This window comes from Corylus avellana, chromosome ca9, assembly GCF_901000735.1.
Source record: "Corylus avellana chromosome ca9, CavTom2PMs-1.0".
In the NCBI taxonomy this organism is placed as follows: domain Eukaryota; kingdom Viridiplantae; phylum Streptophyta; class Magnoliopsida; order Fagales; family Betulaceae; genus Corylus; species Corylus avellana.
In genome coordinates, this window is record NC_081549.1 from 15,232,863 (window position 1) to 15,253,895 (window position 21,033).

At 36.3% G+C, this 21,033-nt stretch overlaps 2 protein-coding genes and 1 non-coding gene across 3 annotated transcripts; all 3 read right to left on the reverse strand.

Moving 5' to 3' along the window:
* Nucleotides 1-436: 436 nt before the first annotated feature.
* LOC132162354 (uncharacterized) lies at nucleotides 437-913 on the reverse strand. The gene has a single exon (XM_059572595.1). The coding sequence runs from the start codon at nucleotides 911-913 to the stop codon at nucleotides 437-439; it is 477 nt and encodes a 158-aa protein (XP_059428578.1).
* Nucleotides 914-4,534: 3,621 nt separating this feature from the next.
* On the reverse strand, nucleotides 4,535-9,684 carry LOC132192162 (tubulin alpha-3 chain-like). The gene is made up of 5 exons (XM_059607415.1): nucleotides 9,487-9,684; nucleotides 7,695-7,909; nucleotides 7,401-7,600; nucleotides 6,408-6,916; nucleotides 4,535-5,053 (listed from the first exon to the last, which is right to left on the reverse strand). Exons 1-5 carry the CDS (start codon nucleotides 9,597-9,599, stop codon nucleotides 4,741-4,743), a joined length of 1,350 nt encoding a protein of 449 aa, XP_059463398.1. The 5' UTR covers nucleotides 9,600-9,684; the 3' UTR covers nucleotides 4,535-4,740.
* LOC132162690 (small nucleolar RNA snoR109) lies at nucleotides 5,643-5,745 on the reverse strand. The gene has a single exon (XR_009438267.1). It is a non-coding gene; the product is annotated as a small nucleolar RNA snoR109 (small nucleolar RNA).
* Nucleotides 9,685-21,033: the final 11,349 nt, after the last annotated feature.

A 21,033-nucleotide genomic window follows, 5' to 3' on the forward strand; every position in this document is an offset into this window, starting at 1 on the left:
CAGCAAAGTGCTTTCTCCTATTCCCTTGCGAAGATGGAATTGTTTTCACAAATGTTGCCCACTGCGGATATTGCTATCAGCAAGGTAGTATTTCATTGTATTGTTATGACTATTAATTGTGTAGTTGACAAGAGGAGTACGCCCTTCAGCAAGGTCAGAAAATATAAATGACCTTTCTAGCACATTTATATCATTATGAGACCTAAGTAACCCCAAAAAAGCGTGCCATATCCAAAGATCATATGAAGCCACTGCTTCCAAAATAATGGTTGGTTCATGGAAATGGCCAGTATACATACCTTGCCATGAAGCCGGGCAGTTCTTTCATTTTCAGTGCATGCAATCAATGCTCCCCAACATGCATGGAAATCCACGGTTTTTGCCATCTGCAAGTAATCTAGCGATGTCTTGACTGTTGGGTGACCTTAAGTATTCTTCAGAAAAGAACTGATATCACTGCTTTGACAAACCTTTTTAGACTCTCTATTATGGTGGTTTCTCCAATCTTCAAGTATTGATCCACAAAATCAGTCGTAACACCATATGCAAGCATCCTAATTGCAGTGGTAATCTTCTGAAGGGAAGAACAACCGAGTCTTCTAGAACCATCTCTATTTTGGACAAAATAAGTATCGTGACTTTCCACCGCACATTGAATACGTTGAAAAAGAGGATGACTCATTCGGAACCTCCTCCAAAAATATTTGTGAGGATATAATGGTTCTTTAGCAAAATAGTCGCTTAAAATATCTTTATGGGCTTGCAATCGATCACGCCAGATGAACTTGCGATGTTGTTTAGAACGACCATTTGATGATATTTCTTCTTCCATAGCAAGTTTTGCTATTTTCTCCAACTCTTCATCAGAGTCTGACTCGATAAGAAACATTTTATGAACAAGAGAACGATCCATGATGAGAAAACAAAGATTGAAAGTGAAGGCTTACAAATTGCCAAGAAGAGAGATAAGTTGAAATTGGTTGTACACCAATTCTAAACCGAGTCTTCAATAAATAGTGTAAACGCATTAAATTAAAGTGGTTGGCTCGTTGGTTCATTGATTGCCTATTAAAAAATGGTTCTAATTCATTGACTGCCAATTGAATGCACTACAAAGTTGTTGGTTCATTCATTAGTTGAAAAATGGTTCTGATTCATTGATTGCCAATTCTGATTCATCAACATCAATTCACCTGCACTCCCCTTTTCCCAATAAATAAAAAAAAAAAAAAAATAAAAAAAATAAAATTGATGAGCATGCACAACCACATTAATTAATGCTTAAATACACAATTGCATTAATTGATGTCCATCGATTAATAAATTAAATGCATTCATTAATGAAATCTCTTGAATTAAAGATGCAGTCGGGCACAAAATAATTTCACGTATGTGAGCATCAAAGTGAGTTTCACGGTAGTTAGTTTTACCAATAAAAAATAATATGCAGTTAAAGTAGAAAAATATTTAGAGAGTTTGATATTTGGTAGTCTTAAAAAGTGGCTAGCTATATCTAAAAAAGTATAGTTTGAAAGTCAAATTTAACTAAATTTTCAAGAGCTTGATGTGGATGCTTATGCTTCTAGGGTGTGGTAAATCTCATCCTAGGCTCCTAATGGACACAAGCGCAGTACAAAAACATGCTAGCATGATTTTAAAGAAATGAAAGGCGGGTTAAAAACTCTTTAAACATTCTTGGTTCTTTAAAGAAAATGGATACAAGAATTAGTCAAGGTATCTTTAAAATTTGTAATGCTAAGAAAGCAATAAAGACAATATGAAGGATAAGGGAATGAACAAGAAATTACCTTAATGACGGCAAAACTCCACCAAGCCTTACTCTTTCTCCCCCCGAAATCACTCCTCACTCTAGGGTTAGGATTTCTTGGTGTAAGGAGGGGCTGAGGGTCGAAGTGAAGGGTTTATATAGGGGCTTGGGGCATGCTCTCCTCTGAAAATGTGGAGAATGGGTTAAAATTATTTTTCAGAGTTGTCAGTGAACGTTCGGGTACTATGGGTTGAACATTTGCATACTATTACCCAATGGATAAAAGGGTTCAGGCGTACGTTTAGGTATTACACCCTGGCTCAAAGACTAGTCAACGAACACTCATGGTGGTCCCCCTAGCGTATGCTCGCACTCTAGGTCAAGAGCGTACACTCTGGTGGTCCCCCTAGTGTACGTTCGGTTAAGGAGTGTCTAGGGTTTTGCTTAAAAGGGATTCAAGGAGTTGGGCTACTTATAAGGGGTTTGGGCCTTGGGTTATGAAATTTTGCTTTTAAGAAAATATGAGTCGCTTTGTTGTAAATTATCAACCTTTTAAAAACTTGTGTTTTATTGGAATACTCTCTCCTCCTTATAAAAATTTCATCATCGAAATTTCGTGTCTTTGGAAATCAAAATCCTCCTTGCAGGGAGGGTTTTATCATGGTTAAAAGTTGGATAGAGGACAGTTTGAGAAGAGAAAGCACATGAAAGACAATAAACTAAACATGCATACACAAGTTAAAAACAAAAGCATCCATAAACATTCAAAATTTCCACCACCAAGGTGGACTTATAATGTTACAAAATATATACAATGCAACTATACAAGAAAGCCTAATATAATAGCCCTAAGAGCGGGATCATCTAGTAGTTCGAGGACTACGCTTTGCCAATCCTCAAGCTGGGGTGCCTTGTGCGCTAGGACTCCTTCTCCCTAGGTTGACGCTCGGGCTCTAGAGTTCGTTGATTGTACCCTGGTTGCGCTCAAAAGTAGGGTCGCTTGCCTGCGTGGATGAGGAAGCTCCATCTGCTATACGTCCTCTAGGTGCCGCCCTAGGTGCTTGCAGCACCCTTGGCCCTGGCTCGGCTCCACATAGGTGTGACTTGCTCTCATTGAGGAACCGAGAGGTGAACGGTCTCTAGGCTCAAGAAGCGTCTGGCCCACCGAAGATACTCCGGTGCACTCAGCTATCTGGGTGACCAAGGCTCTATATGGCAGGGAGGTGACCTGATCGGCCAGCCGTACTCCCATCATCGTCAAGAGTACGAAGGAGGCAAAGTCAATGGAAGTCCTCGTCAAGATGGCATAGAGGCAAAGAGTCCTCTTCTATGTGATGATGGCTAGGCTCTTGACCGAAAGAACCTGGCTGATCATGACGTGGTAGATGAGCTGGTCATCATCCCTTAGGGCATTGATCTGGAAGCCCCCCTCCCCTTCCATCTCCACCTGGTGGGGGCACTGTCTGCGAAGCGCTCGACCATCTACCTAGGACTGGGAGTGCTGTCAATCGGCCATGGAAAACATGGGTCGGTTACCCTTGGCACCCCGATGATGCTACTAATGAGGTTAGGAGTTACTTTGATGCCTTTTTCAATGTCATCTTCAAACTAGAGGTGAAATGGCAGTTACTGTTAACAATTATTGGTTAAAACCGCTCGTAACCACCTCCGCTAACAACCTAGGCGGTTAGCGGTTAATAACCCTAATAACCACTAACTGCTTTTTAAAATTAAAAATTAAAAAAATTTTAAAATTTTAAAAATTAAAAGAAAAAACTAAAATGATAATACCCCACTACATACAACATTGTTTCTATATATATATATATATATATATATATAGGCGGTTAGCGGTTAGTGGTTTTGAGAAAACCTAAAACCACTAACCCTAATCACCTAGGCGGTTAGGAAAAATCTCTAACCGCCTTCAAAAGCGGTTAGCGGGCGGTTATTAACCACCCACCTTTTCACTCATACTTCAAACTATCAAAATTTGCAAGTACAGTTAGAATTTTCTATTAAATCCCAGGCAGTCATGCATGCAAAAGAAGTGAATGCTAAAGTTCATTTTGACTGAAACTCACTTCTATATCCTAGATCAAACGTTAATCATCTCATTCTAAGCAAAAAATCGAAAAGAAATCAATCTAGCTGTGCTTCGTCAGTGACCCATGACCACGCCGTGGGTCATCTTTTTCTTTTTACTTATTTTTCTATTTTTATTTCTATTGTTTATTTTTAATTAAGAGTATATTTGTATTTTTATAACTTTTATAGGGATGTAAGAGATATTTGACCTGCTAGCCATTGGAGAACCATTAAGTTATGTAAAGGTCACGCCCAAGCTTGATTATGACATAAGTGAGGTCAGGCAGGTGGCAAGGGAAATGCCTTTAATCGCTTCAAATGCACTATTGCAGAAGATACTTAGAAATTTTTTTTTTTTTTTTTGAGATGTTTGCACAAGAGGGTGAAGGAAATTCGAACTAGTTGCCTCCGCTTTATTAGGCATGGTCCCAATCGATTGAACTACCTCTTGGGGACCTTAGACATCTCAATTTCACTAAAAGCATGTGAAAAATATCTTCCATATGGTGGCACTGTCCTTTTAACTCCATACATATGGCATCTAGAGACCTGGAAAGTTGCCAAATTTAGGAAGATACGAAGGGAATTAGCTGAACCTACTACACCTAGGAAAGTGGGTTGTGTTTTGGCTCCATTGCTTGGCATGTCTTACGTTAAAAAAAATAAAAAAAACCGACAAAACAAAAAATACCAATGAGATTAGCCAGTTCAGAAGAGAGGGCCGGGGAAACCTGAGTCAAATTTATGTCTTACGTTAAAAGCAGACAACATATAGAGAGAGAGAGAGAGAGAGAGGATTCGCCAACATGGACAAAGTTATGACAATCCACAACTAGAGAGGCCGAAGTACAGAAAAAAGAAGTTTTGCCTCTAAAAGGCTACTTTCAGTAATCTTCTCCTTCATCTTCCTCATCAACTCCTTCTGCCCCGACCTCCTCATAGTCTTTCTCTAGAGCAGCAAGATCCTCACGGGCTTCCGAAAATTCACCTTCCTCCATGCCTTCACCAACATACCAGTGGACAAATGCCCTCTTGGAATACATAAGGTCAAATTTATGGTCAATTCGAGAGAAAACTTCAGCCACTGCCGTATTGTTGCTTATCATGCAAACCGCACGCTGCACCTTGGCAAGATCACCACCAGGTACCACTGTCGGGGGCTGGTAGTTAATACCACACTTGAAACCAGTTGGGCACCTGAAAGTACACGTAGAACTGTTTAGAGTAATTCTATCATAACCCTAAATATATCACCACCACCACTTAATATGTATGATTCCTACCATGTTACTTGAAAGCGAACCTAAATTAACATATTTAGAGTACATATCATCATCAATGACAGGAATCACACTCAAAAAAACAGCAACCGAGTTCTTCTTCACCAAACAGATCTCAATTTAGGTTGACCCACCAGTCACCATGTAAGAGACCTTTTGGATTAACTTGATCTGATCATCTGCTAAAATGACAGTTAAAAGTATTGAAGTTTCCAGTAAAGCAGCTTTTTGTCATATTGTTTTTAGCGATCACAAAACAACATTTCATGCAGATACCTAGATAAATAATATAAAATAAGATAACTATAGATTTTGTGCATCCACTGCATGGCACTTTCATAAGGAAAGGGGCATAGAACTGCCCTAGTGCTAGATTAGAGAATTAGGGAACAATCAAGTCTGCTTTAAGTAATTTTGTGCTTCTAAATCAGTGAGTATGCCACCTTCTAAATCAGGAGATTTCTCCATCGCTACAACAGGAAAAAATCAACTTGATTGTACGAAAAGAATATAAGAAGTTCGGTAAGCAGATTAGTCGACGGAGATCAGAAAGATCTCACAACAACCGGCCAGTAAACTTCTCTCCGATGTTTGATTTGGCTACAGCTGCTTTGGCAAATCAAGATCAAGGGTACTGATCGAAGATGACACCCTTCCCTTGGTACATGTAGCCTCACCCAATAAATCAAAGGGTTAGAACAATAATCTAACGGGAAAAGAGAGAGCAGCGACAATAACTCTTGGCAAGCTATTGTGAACACTCTCAAACAAGAAACTGATCGCTTTAATGGGCTAAAATATAAGGTTCTACTCTGCATTTTCGCTGCATAATAGCAATTGAGAGTGCAGAAAACTTGAGTTATTAGTTTGTAGTAACAGAAAACTTGTACTCCTTCCATCCCATATAGTTTGTCCAGAATTTCCATTTTGGATGTCCTAAAATATTGTCTATGTAAGAAAGCCAATGAACACAATTTTAGTCACTTTCCTAACTTATCATTTACTTTATTTGAAAAGTAAATGCTTTCATATTTGCATTTAAATTAAGGAGGGTGATTCTAGAAACCAGGAATCTTTTTTCCAAAGACAATGCATTAAATGATGTCCCCTTAAAAGGTTAGATTTTCTAAGATGGACAAACAATTTGGGTTAGAGGACATAATTTGCAAGTTTAGATGTGTAAGATGTTTCTTTGTAACATGTTTGGATATTTTTGCTCTCTTTAATGAAAAAAAATTCTTTACCAATCCAAAAACAAATAAAGAACTGACCAGTCAACAAATTGAACTGTCCGCTTTGTCTTAATGGTAGCAACAGCACCATTCACATCCTTGGGCACAACATCCCCACGGTACATCAAGCAGCATGCCATGTACTTCCCATGCCTTGGATCACACTTGGCCATCATACTTGAGGGCTCAAATACTGCACTTGTGATCTCAGGAACTGATAACTGCTCATGGTAAGCCTTTGCAGCTGAGATCACTGGGGCATATGATGAGAGCATAAAATGAATACGAGGATATGGTACAAGGTTAGTTTGAAACTCTGTGATGTCCACATTAATGGCACCATCAAACCTCAAGGAAGTGGTCAGAGAAGAAATGATTTGGGATATTAAGCGATTCAAGTTGGTGTAAGTTGGCCTTTCAATATCTAAGGATCTCCTGCAGATATCATATATAGCTTCATTGTCAAGAAGCACAGACACATCTGTGTGTTCAAGTAGAGAATGAGTGGAGAGAACACTGTTGTAAGGTTCCACTACAGCCGTAGATACCTGCACATTTTACAAAGGAAAAAATTGTTGTATTAGTGCATAGCATGAAAACCGTACACCAAAAGAGAAACTAAGAAAGAAAAAATGATGTAGCATTAACTTCGAAATCTGTCAGATTTGAAAATAGCTATCTCCCCTAAATTTCTGCCCATGTCCTGTTTCCAGCATGACGTTATTTAAGTATTTTAACACTCTTCAAAATTCAGAATGCACCTTACTTAAAATCTGAAATACTCTTTTTAGACTCAGATTATTGAGAAGGCCATTTCTCAAAATTTATTAGTAAGCTCTCCCTTCATATTTTGATCGGGGAGGTAAACACAACAGTTTCTTTATGCATACAGAAAGAATCAGGTGCTGCATAAATTTAGGGAGTAAAACTTTTAAAATATGTTTGGTTTACTATTTCTAGGAGCCAAACATTCCTCCATCTGGCTTTTCCTGGCTTTTCCTGTATTTTTCCAAAAGGCTTTTGAGGATGTACCTGAGGCGAAGGATAGATGGTGAAGCCCAATTTCGACTTCTTCCCATAGTCTACTGACAAGCGTTCCAAAAGTAATGAACCCAAACCAGAGCCGGTACCACCACCAACAGCACTAAATACCAAAAACCCTTGCAAACCAGTGCAATTATCAGCCAATTTCCTTACTCGGTCAAGGCATAGGTCGACAATTTCCCTCCCAACTGCAACATACAACATGCAATAAGTGGTTTATAAGCCAACAAAATAAATATTCTGAAATTTCCATACTTAACAGCACAATAGAAATGCTTATACCAGTATAATGTCCTCTGGCAAAATTGTTAGCAGCATCTTCCTTGCCAGAAATAAGTTGCTCAGGATGAAAAAGTTGTCTGTAAGTTCCAGTCCGAACTTCATCAATGACAGTGGGTTCCAGATCAACAAATATAGCTCTAGGCACATGCTTGCCAGAACCAGTCTCACTGAAGAAGGTGTTAAAAGCATCGTGTGCAACACCTACTGAGGTGTCACTGCATGAACATATTAATGGAACTCATTAGGTCAAAAAAGAAGAGCAAAAGATCAGAAACAAGAGAGATCTATTCAAAATCCCGTACAGAATTTTCTATGTTCGGACAAATGAGTTTTAAAGCTAATATCTACAGGTACAAACAGGACAGTCTGTAGTGGCACTATAAAGGATTTCTAGAAAGATGACTTTATGACGATCTAACCAATTATCCAATATACAACCCAATGAGGAGTGTTGAAAACGTCCAAGTTCAATTAATCTTGAAGACCCTGTCAAGGTGCCACATCCTTAACTTAAATGACAAAAACAAACTAAAAATAAAAGTTTTATATTGAACTAACTAGTTCATCAAATTAAGGATATTTTCGTGGTTGCCTTGCCTGGCCTAACCACTAACAGCCCGTGGACCCTACACAGCAGTAGCAAGGCATTCATTAGACAATGCCCAAGGGCCACCAAAGCATCATAGAAATGGATCACCAAAGTGTGTTTCCTGGCCACAAGGGTCCTAACGATTTCTGCACATTCAATGATGCAGACTCAAAATAGGAACTCCTGTAGGACAAATAACCATGTAGTCCTGATGACTCTAGATTTATACATGATATGGGCCTTAGCGTATTTTTCACAATGCTGACAGGTACATTGTAATTGATGGGGGAAAGGTCCACTTCCATTATTTCACCAAGGCAAGCCACTTAGGCTGGACAAACCAACACCTAAATTATTAAATTACATTGGCTCACACTTTCTTAATTTGCACCCGAGGATGTGAATATGTAAAGTCATCAGTAAATGACCATCTTTAGATGAGTAAAACCAATTAATCCTAAAGCAACCAATGGGATAAGATCAACGTAGTTATAAATGACCACCAGTTAACACACCTACTGTCCTATTCCCCCAACTATCAAAGAAGGAACAAGAGAAATGACATGAAGAACAATAGCCAAGTAGCCTACAAGAGAAAACAGGACCCCTCTTGATCTCAAACTTCAAAAGAATGCTAGCAAATAGGAACAATTGGAAAAATCACCCACTACCAGAAGCAGCAATAGCTTTCAAAAAGCCAAAAAGATAACGACTCCTCCATGGTGAAAAACAGAACCACTAATTCAATGAAAAACAACAGAGAATCGTCATCCATCAATGAATTTATGCCCTAACATTGCTAAATAACAGATATTATATGAGTTCTACTCGGTAAAGAACAGAAATTTTTTTTTTAAAAAAAAGTATAACCTAATATATCCAGAAATATCGAGCAAGAATACACAAAACCTTAAAGTCAAGCGCTAAACCAAGCACAACCATAAAATTGCTGTATAATTCCTACGACCAAGCCAAACCAAGAACAATCGAGCAAGGATCACATAAAGTTGCTCTCTCTAATTCCTACGACCAAATCTAAAACCGTAACTCCGGACATAAACAATGATTTCGAATTCCCAGAGATTTGAAATTTCTTCTTCTTCTCTCAAAAAAACACATTAAAAAAAAAGTTGAAAAGCCAAATCGATAGAAAAGCCTGTAAACAAAGAAAAATGAGCAATAGAGAGAAACAGATGTATATACCTGGGCATCGTTCCGTCAGGTTGAATTCCATGTTCGAGGCAGTAGAGCTCCCAACAAGAATTCCCGACCTGAATCCCTGCTTGTCCAATGTGTATGCTTATGATTTCTCTCATCTCTCTCGATTCGCCGGCACGGAATTGGAAAATGGACAAGCAGAGGAAGAAAGAGAAATGAGATGTTGCTCGGAAATAGCACAACTATTATATATATATATATATATATATATATATATATTCAACACTCAATGATTTTATTTATTTATTGATTTAGCTTAACTGCTGTAAAGAATATACAGCACACTTTTTGAAATTTTTTTTAATGCTTTATATTTTATTTTATTCTCTTTCTTTTTCGTATTAGAAATTTCAACGATTCAGATTTAGTTTGGTTCTCTTTAGATTTAAATCTAAATCATTAAAAAAAAATGTGTTGTATTTTTTTTTTTTTTCAAGCACCTGAATCAATATTTTTAGGGATCTGTGAGTTGGAGCCGGCGGATTAATGATAATGCTAATGCCCTTTTGGGAAAGATTGGGGACGGTTATGGGTTGGGGCCCTTGGGGCCCGCCATTTTGAAGCTAGCTGTGTCGTGGGTTCAGCATTTCTTTATTTCTTTATTTTCTTTTTTTAGTAGTTTTTCTTTTATTAGTATTTTTTTTTTTTTTTATAACATATCCACATAAGAGGGAGAGAGAAATTCGAACTAATGACCTCCGTTTCATAAAGCATAATCTCCAGCCAATTGAACTACCATTTGGGAATAGCACTAATGATAGTTAAGATATTTTTAATGTTTTTAACCAACTCTATTTTGAAGAAGCACTAAAAATAATTTTAAAAAAATGTGGTATATAATTATTTTAAAAAAAATTTGTTTACATGCAAAATGTTGAGATTCTAGTGTTGATTTTTTTTTTTTTTTTTTAGTTCATCAAATATTACATGTAATTAATGTAAGATAGAAAATTTAAATTATTTAATTTAAAAATAGTAATTAAGATTTAAGAAAACAAAATTCTCTAAGAACTTTAAAATATTTTAATCCCAAATAGGTATGGCTTGGCCGGCTTATGGTTCCTCAAATGAACCCAATTAGCTGCATTTTCGAGTTTATTTATTGAAATGAAAAATAATATTTAGTAGGCTCTTATATTATTACCATAAATAATGTTCCCTACTCTTTTGTCTTTATTGCTATGTTTTAGCATGGTTGTTTCATTTGAATTTTTGGGATTTTGACCGTTAAATTGGCAATGCTAAAGATTCTGATATTATATTGAATTTGAGATTTGTTTTGTGTTGAGATTCTCTCAAGTTGTGGAAGTATACTTGTATTATTTACCTGTAAAATATGTTTTGTTTTATAATTAGCGGTAAGTTTGAGGATGATTAGGTGTGGGAACAACACACGAGACTCTATTGACAACTTAGTTAGAATCTTCTTTGTGAATAATCCGGAATGTTAGAGTACGAGGAAATGTTTACTTTTCTTGGACTCGTGTACGCATGGTATTGTACCTTTTTTTGAGTAGGCAATGATTTAGACTTGGATTGTAATATTTATCTGTTTGACTCGGTGATTGGTCCTAGACCATGACAATTAATGAGTATGTTTCATTTATGGTATGCTATGTTATATGCTTTTAGCAAGATTTAGTTATTACTCATTTATGGAAGTATAGAACCAGCTATCTTATTGTTTTTAGTGAAAAAGTCTTTCGCTCTTTGATGAGAGTCTTAGATCCATTGGTATTATTCTTTGGGGGAGAATTAGACGGGGAGGCATATTGATGAGTTAATTAATTTTTTGGGGCATTACAATCTCAAACCATCATAATAGCTAAATCAATCAGTAATACACTAAAAAAAAAAAATCAGGTTTAATGACATTTGAATAGTGATGTTTTTAGAAAACATCACTAAAATGCGATGTTTTACTGTTCAAATGTCCCTATTCATAACATAGTTATGTTTGCACTATTCACACGTCGTTACCATTTAAAAAATAATAATTTTTACAAAAAAAATGTTGCGTTTTTTACTTTTTCCTACATTTTAATTCGGATTCCAGTGTATATAATTGAAGTCATTTTGAAAAAGTTACTATTTGAACGTCACTATTTTAATAATGGCATTTTTTGGGCAAAAAACGTCATTATTAAAGAGTCATTAGATGTGAAAATTTTTGTAGTGATAACATAAGATTTTGTTGACGAAATGGAAATTCCTTGAACACGTAAAAGGTAAAACTACTTCAAGGCAGTCAAACCCAAAAAATTACTATAACGTAGAAGATTTAAATACATACATAAACACTTACAACCATTTGTAAAGTTAAGACTCCTTGCTTACCTTCACTCTAACTTTCTGCTAGCCAATCTTCTACAAGTGTCTTTCTATACCAACCCATCGGTAGACTTCTTTGAAATTGAAGCATGTGTATGATATTATTTGAACAAAACAACTCCAAGAGATGTAGCAATGGAAGCTTAATACCAAAGCCCTATTGGCTCACAACAAAGAGAAGGTTTTCTAAAGGCGTAGGCTTCTCAATGGTTTGAAAAGCTAACCAGAACCAAGAAGGAGGTTTAGAATGTTCAGGCTCAAGCATCTATGAAACCTCTCCATAAAAGCTCAAGAACCTACCTCTCTATCTCTTAACTAGTCTAGTTTTGGGGCTTTGAAGCCCTGTAGTTTTGAAGCTGGTGGGAACAAGGTCGTGCAATATTGATCCTTACATAGAGAGGAGGAAAAGTAAAATTTTGAAGTTAAAGTTGGGTAAAATAAATCTGTTGGTGGTGAATTTTGGTCAACTGAGATTAATGGTGCTTCTGGGATTGCGACTTTGCAAGAGTACTCTGTGTTTTTAAAAGATATCGAAAAACATAAGGCATTTGACATTATGATTTAAAAAACACTTAATTTAAAATAGGAAAAAAAAAATCTTCAATTTCTATAAGCAAGCTAGTAGGTGCTTATTTGAAAAAAGTACGAATTTAAGCCAAAATCACGATTTTGCATAACAAATATTTGTAAAAAAAATATTTTTTAATATATTTTACCAAACACCTTTACAATTTAAAAAAATAGTGATTTTAAAAACGTAATTTTTAAAAACCCCTTCCACTGGTCTCCGTTCCCGCACATGCACGTACCCCACTAGCCGCTATGGCGCTCATGGGATGCACACACCGGCTCCTCTTTTGCTTTCAAGTGGTGGATCAGGCTCCGCCACCCCTTTGGCTCCTTTGTCTCTCCTTTTGTAGATCCAGAACGATGACAAAATTTTGCTCGGTCATTGATCATTCTATTTGTCTTTCGGTTCATAAAGGGGGTTTCCATTTCAACTTGCTCTACCTTTTTTTGATTTCATCAGCTCGTCCAAGAACTAGTTTGAAACTAAGAGATACAAGAGTGCTAACAGTTTTGCACTCACAACATTCCACTAGAACCTCTACAATCAACTCTATTGGTAACTTTTCCTCTCACTTTCACCACCTCACGAATTCCCCATAGCTATAAAAAGGACCGACTAATTTGCCGTTAAGAATAGTTTTATTTGATTGGTATGTAATGTTTACGATTTCTGTACTTCCTTTGTTATTTGGTTTCTGTAAGATTGTAAGATTCTGTTGATCTCATCTAAAAAAACGTACAACTTGATAATGATTAATGGGTACCCAAGACAAAACTGCAATTTCAATGGGACAAAATTTTCTTATAAATTGGATGGTAGTAATTCGTGTAACTCTTTCTTTTCTTTTTCTTTTCTTTTTTTAATTTTATTATTATTATTATTATTATTCAAAGTGAGGAGAGGGGAAAGGGAAATTACACGAAAACAAATGACAAAGGCGACAGGTTTCCTAAGAACAATAGAAGGGAAATTACAAGAAAACAAAACGACAAAGGTGACAGAAGTTTCCTAAGAATAATCAGAAATTGGTCAAATAAATAATCCGGCCCATCAAACGAACCAATACGGCCAAAGGAGGCTGTTATATATGGCAATGTTCCGTAAACAGAACAAAACCCCACATGGTTACCAACACGACTATCAGTAGTCGGTAACAAAAAACAAAGCTGACTATCTGATGGTTTAAGGGGTGATCACACCATAACTAGTGTGGTCATTCTCATAACCAATCACAACCTTCCATTGAGGTTATGATAAGGTGACAAGATATAACTCTTGGTGAAGAGTTATATCCTAACTCTATAAATAGAGTTGGATACTGAGAAGAACGTACGTCAAACTTCATTGTCTTATTATCTCGTTACTTTTGTCCTTCATTGGATATCCACCCTAACGGGAGATCCCTACAAACAAGATCATACGTTCATATTCTATCAGTGGTATCCGAGCGACAAGGTTATGGAAGACAAAGAAAAAAAAGCAGATTCTGATGAAGAAAATAAGGAGTATATGAAGGAAATTTTGCAAACCATGAATAGACAAAGTTTAGGTTTGGCATCTTCTGTGGCATTTTATAATTTGCATTTGATAATCTCAAACCCACATGAAGAACTTCTTAAAATTACTGCTGGTAAATCAAAATTTACTGGAGATTTTCCAACTTTGAAGAAATGCTACTTACTGGAACAAAAATACTGGAAGGAATTCTTTGCAACTTCGTTTGATGCATCTCCTTCGGTGGATCTTCAAAGCCAAAATTCTCCTCCTCCGGGTTTTGACGTTGTTGGTGAATCATCCCCACCCAAAGGTGCGGTTTCTGAACCTTCTTGGGAAGGGAATAATTATAGGGTTGATGAAATAAATAGTTCTGATTTTTTAGAAAATAATTATGAATTTTTTTCTAAAAAAATTCACTGTTCCGGGAGTTCTTTTGGAGAAGAAGACCCTATTGATCAAAACTACATCGTTTCGATCAACAGGGAATGGGATAAAACCCCTGCGTCAGATAACCAGAACGACGCCGTACCATTTAATTGGAACGACGCCGTTCAAGCGTCTGACCCAGGGGCGCACGACACAATCTAAACGACGCCATTTTGGCGTCTCCAAGGAGGCGCGCCCCAGCCTCTCCAGACGACGTCGTTCCACTCCACAGGAACGACGCCGTTTCGTCCTCATTAGAGGGCGTTTTCAGTCCCATTAGGGACGACGTCGTTTCACACCGAAACGACGCCGCAATTCACACTCTCGAACAAGCGCGCAAAAAACGACATGACGTCGTTTTGGATATTCCAAACACAACGTCGTTTAGGATTTTCACAACCCGACCCAAGAAGTGACCCTAACCGGGCACAAGTGGAAACATACGGCCTGGAAATCTATACTGAGAGCCCAAACCCAAGCAAAAAAGTGCCCAAGCCCAATCGGATCAAGTCCATATCCAGCCCAACAAAAGCGGATCAGAACCGACTTGTGACTCGAGTTTCGGCCCGGAGCACCGAGCCGACCCGCGTGTTTTCACTGACACGCGCCAGCACATCAACCTGCCACGTGTCAGATCTGTGCAGCGTGTGGCACACCAAAAGACCTGACCCACCCGACTCCGATTGGATCCAACCCGGTTCGACTCAACAGTACCGCCAATACCATCATTTTCGACCTCAAGGTAGTTTTTTGACCTGTTCTCACTCAATATAGCTCCGATTTAACTCATTTCAAAAGCATTAGAAAGCTAATTTGAGGGGCAAGAGTATTACAGGGTTTTCAAACTATAATTCCCAAAAATATAAATTGGGAAAGGGGTGAGTCTTCTTATCAAGGTCAAAGGCAATCAAATCGGAGGTTTGTTCGCCCGTGTTGGCTGTCACCAACGGAGCATAAGGAAGTGGAGTTCACTGTACTAGATTTGGCTCAATCAGAGATTTCAAGTGATAGACGCTTGAGGAGTCCACGTCCTTTGAGGATTGCAAGGATAGTTGAGCAAAGTCCAAGGAATTTGTGGCCGATGGGCAACAATCGATACACACTTCCACCTAGAGGTGACCAGTTCATATCGGTAGTTCCAAACTGTCCATATTACAAGGCCTATATGAATGATTACCAGGCAAGGCTAATCTATCCTAGAGACGACTGATCTCAAAAATTAAAATAAATAAACTTATCTATTTTTATTATTATTTGTTGGTTTGTAATAACTTAGAAATACATTTTTAATTTTTCTGTTGGTGTGTATGTAATTAATATCTAAAATATTACTGTTATTGTAAATAGATATTTGTATTTGTATTAAGTTTATCGTATCCATATTTTAAAATGGCTATTAAAAGTGGTATAGATTCCTCAAAGGTCGAAAACCTTAATGGAATCAATTTTAGAATGTGGAAACGACACATCTCTTATGTACTGACGCATGGGAGAACTTTACACACCCTTACATCAAATAGACCTGAAGTAGAAGATGATAAAAATGATGATGCTATGAAGAAAAAGGAAAAATGGATGGAAGATGACCAAATGGCAAAGGCCACTCTCCTCCATAGCATGAAAGATAATATCATCCCACTCTTTGAAGGATACGAGACTGCTAAGGAAATAATGGAAGCATTAGATGAAAAGTATGGTCCTAGAAATACTCACATATAACTATTATTAGATAAATATAATAGTGCACGTATGAGTGAAGATGACTATGTGGGCGACTTTGTGAACCAAATGGAACTTATTGCAAAGGACTTGCATTTGTTGGTCATCCAATATCTGACAAAATGCAAGTAACCACAATACTTAATGGTTTTCCTCTGTCTTGGATTAACCCATAGCGGAAAAGATATATCCATAATTTCCTTACCAGTTTTGCTCATGTTAGAAGAAGAAAGGATGAAAAGAAGAAGGAGAGAAGGGCAATCCAGCAACCTCATGATGGCTCAAATCAATACTCAGACTTCACGTGCTCCAGCATTCAAAGGCAAGCCAAAAAAGTTCAAAAAGAAATGGAGAGGTAAGCCGAAAGGTAAAAGTAAAGTCAAAGGAGTATGTTTCAAATGTAGTAAAATTGGGCATTTCAAGGTAAATTGTCCAAAGAACAACGGTGACAAGAGACCGAAAGAAATAGCTATGACCATTATTGAAGTGATGATGGCAGAACCGACTTCAAATTCTTGGTGGATCGACTTGGCAGCAACGAGACACATTACAAGAGACCGAGAATTCTTCTTAGATTTCAAAGAGAAAAAAGTCAGTGAACACAGAGTGTACATGGGCAACAATACTTACAGTGATGTGCTAGGCGAAGGAAAATGTAAGATTTCTGTTAAAGGGTCTTTCGTTGTTTTACATAATGTTCTATATGTGCCAAATATCCAGAGAAATCTAATATATGTTCCCGTATTAGATGGCAAAGGATATGGGATTAAGTTTAAATCTGGGAAGGTCTATATTTTTAAAGGGAAAGTATTTGTTAAGGGTGTAAAAATAGACAATATGTATTTACTCAAAGTTGATAATAAAGTTCCTATTTCACAGTATTCATGTGTTTGAAGATAGTTCTTTCTTATGACATTTAAGATTAGGCCACATCAACAAAAATAAAATGAAAAGAATGAGTAAGAGTGGATTACTACCTAGCACTAATTCTGAAGATTTTAATATATGTGAATCATGTATTAAGGGAAAAATGATTAGTAAATCTTTTTCAAAACACTGGAAATCATCAGAGTTACTGGAAGTAATTCATTCTGACATATGTGGTCCTTTAAGAACTAAAACACATAAATGAATGAAATACTTTATTACCCTTACAGATGATTATTCAAGATATGGACATATCTACCTTATCAAACATAAATCTGAAACAATTGAAAAATTTTAAGAATATAAATTAGAGGTAGAAAAACAATTGGGTAGGTCCATTAAAAACTTGAATAATGATAGGGGAGTTAAATATGAAGCCATGGATTCTTTCTGCAAAGAAAGTGGAATAAGACATTTGTATACAATGCCTTATAAGCTTCAACAAAATGGGATTGCAGAAAGAAGGAAGAGAACTTTAATGGATATGACAAGATCCATGATGGCATATGTTGAGTTACCCACTCATTTTCGGGGTGAGGCTTTATCCACTGCAGCATATATTCTTAACAGAATAAAAACCAAATCAAACCTCTTACACACTACGAATATTGGACAAGCCTAAAACCAGATTTTAACAACCACAAAGTGTGGGAATGTAAGCCACATGTACTTATTCCAAAACCCTTAAAGGATAAGTTAGAAAGTAAAATATGGGAATGCAGATTTATAGGATATATAGAAAATAGTAGTGGATATAGATTTTACCATCCAGATAAGGGATTAATAGAAAGCAGGGATGCTGCATTTCTAGAAAACACCAATTAGATTACTCCCATGGATGAAATAAGACTTCTACAAGAAGAAGTTTCTGAATGTCAAACACCACAAGTCACTTTGAAAGAAAAAGAACATAACACAGACATTCGGAATAGTGGGAGCAAGAGAAAATCCAAAGATCCACCTAATTTGGATATAGGTAATCAATACAGTGGGAGTAAAAGACAAAGACGACCATCAACCACACTCAAAGATCATTATGTACTAAGTACAAATGATATAAATTTGCAAGAAGATTCAAAAAATTTCAAAGAAGCTGTAAGTAGTCATGATGCTGAAAAATGGATTAAAGCTATGGAAGAAGAACTTGAATCAATTTAGAAAATGATGTTTGGGAACTCAGAGAATTGCCAAGCCAAAGAAAAGCAATGCAAGTGGGTTCTAACTTCTAAGGAAGAAATTCAAAGCTAATGGAAGTCTTGACAAGTACAAAGCTAGATTGGTGGCTAAAGGGTTTACTCAGCAACCTGGTGTAGACTTCGTTGACACATACTCACCTGTGGCGAAATTTGCTTCAGTGAGAATAATCATGTCCATTGTAGCCATAATGGATTTGGAATTACATCAATTGGATGTTAAGACAGCCTTTCTCAATGGAGAATTAAAAGAAGAGATTTACATGCAACAACCTGAAGGATTTCAGGTCACAGGACAGGAAGAAGAAGTCTACAAATTAAAAAGGTCATTATATGAGCTTAAACAATCTTCGAGGCAATGGTATTTGAAGTTTCATCAAGCAATACTAGAAATTGGTTTCGAGGTCCACTAGATTACTATGTTTATATATGTAATGAAAATGATAAGTTAACAATATTATCATTATATGTAGACGATATACTGCTAACTAGTACCTGTCCAGATATGATAAATAAAACAAAAACCTTCTTGTCATCCAAATTTGAAATGAAAGATATGGGCACTGCTATCTATGTCTTAGGAATAAAAATTTCTAGAAATAGAAATTTAAAGTTATTATATTTGGATCAAGAAAAATATCTGGAAAATATACTTAAGAGGTTTAATATGGATAAATGTAAACCTTTAAAAACACCTGTTTCAAGAGGTCAGTACTTGAATAAAACAATGTGTCCTCAAAATGAGATAAAGATTCAAGAGATGTCATCTATCCCTTATGCCTAAGCAGTGGGCAGTCTCATGTATGCAATGACAACTACAAGACCTAATATTTGTTATGCGGTAGGATTAGTAAGCAGATATCAATCTAATCCAAGGAAGACACATTGGCAAGCAGTAAAACGTATACTTAGATATTTGCAAGGTACTAAAAACATGAGCTTATGTTTTGGTATAAGTGATCTAGAAATTACAAGATTCACAGATGCGGATTTTGTTGGGGACGTTGATGATAGAAAATCAACAAGTGGGTATGTGTTCTTGTTTGGTGGAACATTCATTTCTTGGTTAAGCGAGAAACAAAATTACGTTGCAAAATCCACTATGGAAGCTGAATATATATAATGCAGCACAACAGTTAGTAATGCAGTATGGATTAAACGTTTTGTAGAAAGTTTAAATTTAGGATTAAATAGTAAGCTGGTCAATATGTTTTGTGACAACAAGTCTGCTATCTCTTTAATAAAAAGTTGAGCACAAAGCTCCAAAGGCAAACATATTGATGTAAATTACCACTATATTCAAGATATAGTGGAAAAAGATGGTGGCCAATCCTATGACCAAAGGATTGTCTTTGGAAAAGTTCAAAGAGCATGTAGCTACAATGGGATTAAGAAACACCTAGGTGGTAGCTACATATATGTTTAAGCACAAGCAGAAGGATTCGAGGATGCTTGAATGAACGATTTTGTGCAATTCTATTTTTTTATAAGGGGAATAATTGGTCAGGTAATAGACAGAAGACACTAAAGAAATACAAATATTACAACTTTCATAAGTGTAAGGTTCACCAAGAGACATTATGTTACAAGTTGGTAATATATATGATCTTATAGTATAAAAGACATTGATAAGGAGTATCAAGGAAACACTTGATTAGGAATATCAGTGCAGGTTAACACATAGTTTTGTGTATGGCTGAAATCGTCAATTGTGGAATAGGTGTGAACCAGTGTTCCTTACCACAGAGAATTGATGTCATTCGTTTAGTTAAATACGAAATGAAGTCACCTATATATATAGTCAGTGTGAAAATTTATGGAAAAAGGTGCGATTAGATAAGATGACAAAATTGTATATACATTATAAAATGTCATAATCTAATGCCGATCTGTAAATTAAACAGATGAGAGTTGACATGTATAAAAATTATATTTGGTACCAAGGTGATAATGTTCAACTAGATTACATAATGTTAAAGTGTGATCAAGTGAGAGATGATGGTTTAAGGGGTGATCACACCATAACTAATGTGGTCATTTCCATAGCCAATCACAACCTTCCATGGAAGTTATGATAAAGTGACAAAGTATAACTCTTTGTGAAGAGTTATATCCTAACTCTATAAATAGAGTTGGATAATGAGAAGAACGTACGTCAAACTTCATTATCTTATTATCTCGTTACTTTTGTCCTCCATCAGATATCCACCATAACGGGAGATTCCTACAAACAAGATCATACATTCATATTCTCTCACTATCAGTAGTTGGAAAAGAGGGGAAACAATCTGTCAAAAATAGAAACGGAGGCCAAGATGAAAAACTAGCTAAAAAATGAAACATAAAGAACATAAACATAATAAAGAGACAGTAAATAAAATAACCGGATAGCAGCACCGACACTGAACATGGCTGAGGCAGGCGGCCTGACCCGGTTCATGGGTCATAAAAACCATAAAAAGCATTACTCATTACTCATCTTTTAAATAGTAATAGGTGTAGCACATAAAAAGCATATATAAACGTCACATTTGTCTTTGTTGTGTCCACTTAAAATTGATATGATTTTTAAATTATCATTAAATTTGTAATAGTTTATTACTGAATTTTGATTTAAATGTAATTTTAAAAGCTATATAACTTTTTGTCTTCAAGTGGTAGTTCAATCAACTATGAACCATACCTAATGAAGTGAAGGTCACTAGTTCGAATCCCCTATCCCCTTCTCTTGTGGGGATATGTTAAAAAAAAAAAGAAAAAAAAAAAGCTATATAATTTTTTATAGTAAGTCTTTTTTATATTTTTTTAATAATATTTATAAATAAAAGAAAAAAAAAAAAAAAAAAAATTCCATTCGGAATGCTCCAA

Bases quoted from the DNA above. Each gene is read 5' to 3' on its own strand.
- LOC132162354 (XM_059572595.1), bottom strand. From the start codon at position 913: ATGGATCGTTCTCTTGTTCATAAAATGTTTCTTATCGAGTCAGACTCT.
- LOC132192162 (XM_059607415.1), bottom strand. From the start codon at position 9,599: ATGAGAGAAATCATAAGCATACACATTGGACAAGCAGGGATTCAGGTC. The intron at 7,910-9,486 runs GTATATACATCT...ATGTTCATGCAG, and splicing joins CCTGACGGAACGATGCCCAG to TGACACCTCAGTAGGTGTTG. The intron at 7,601-7,694 runs GTATAAGCATTT...TGTATGTTGCAG, and splicing joins TGCCAGAGGACATTATACTG to TTGGGAGGGAAATTGTCGAC.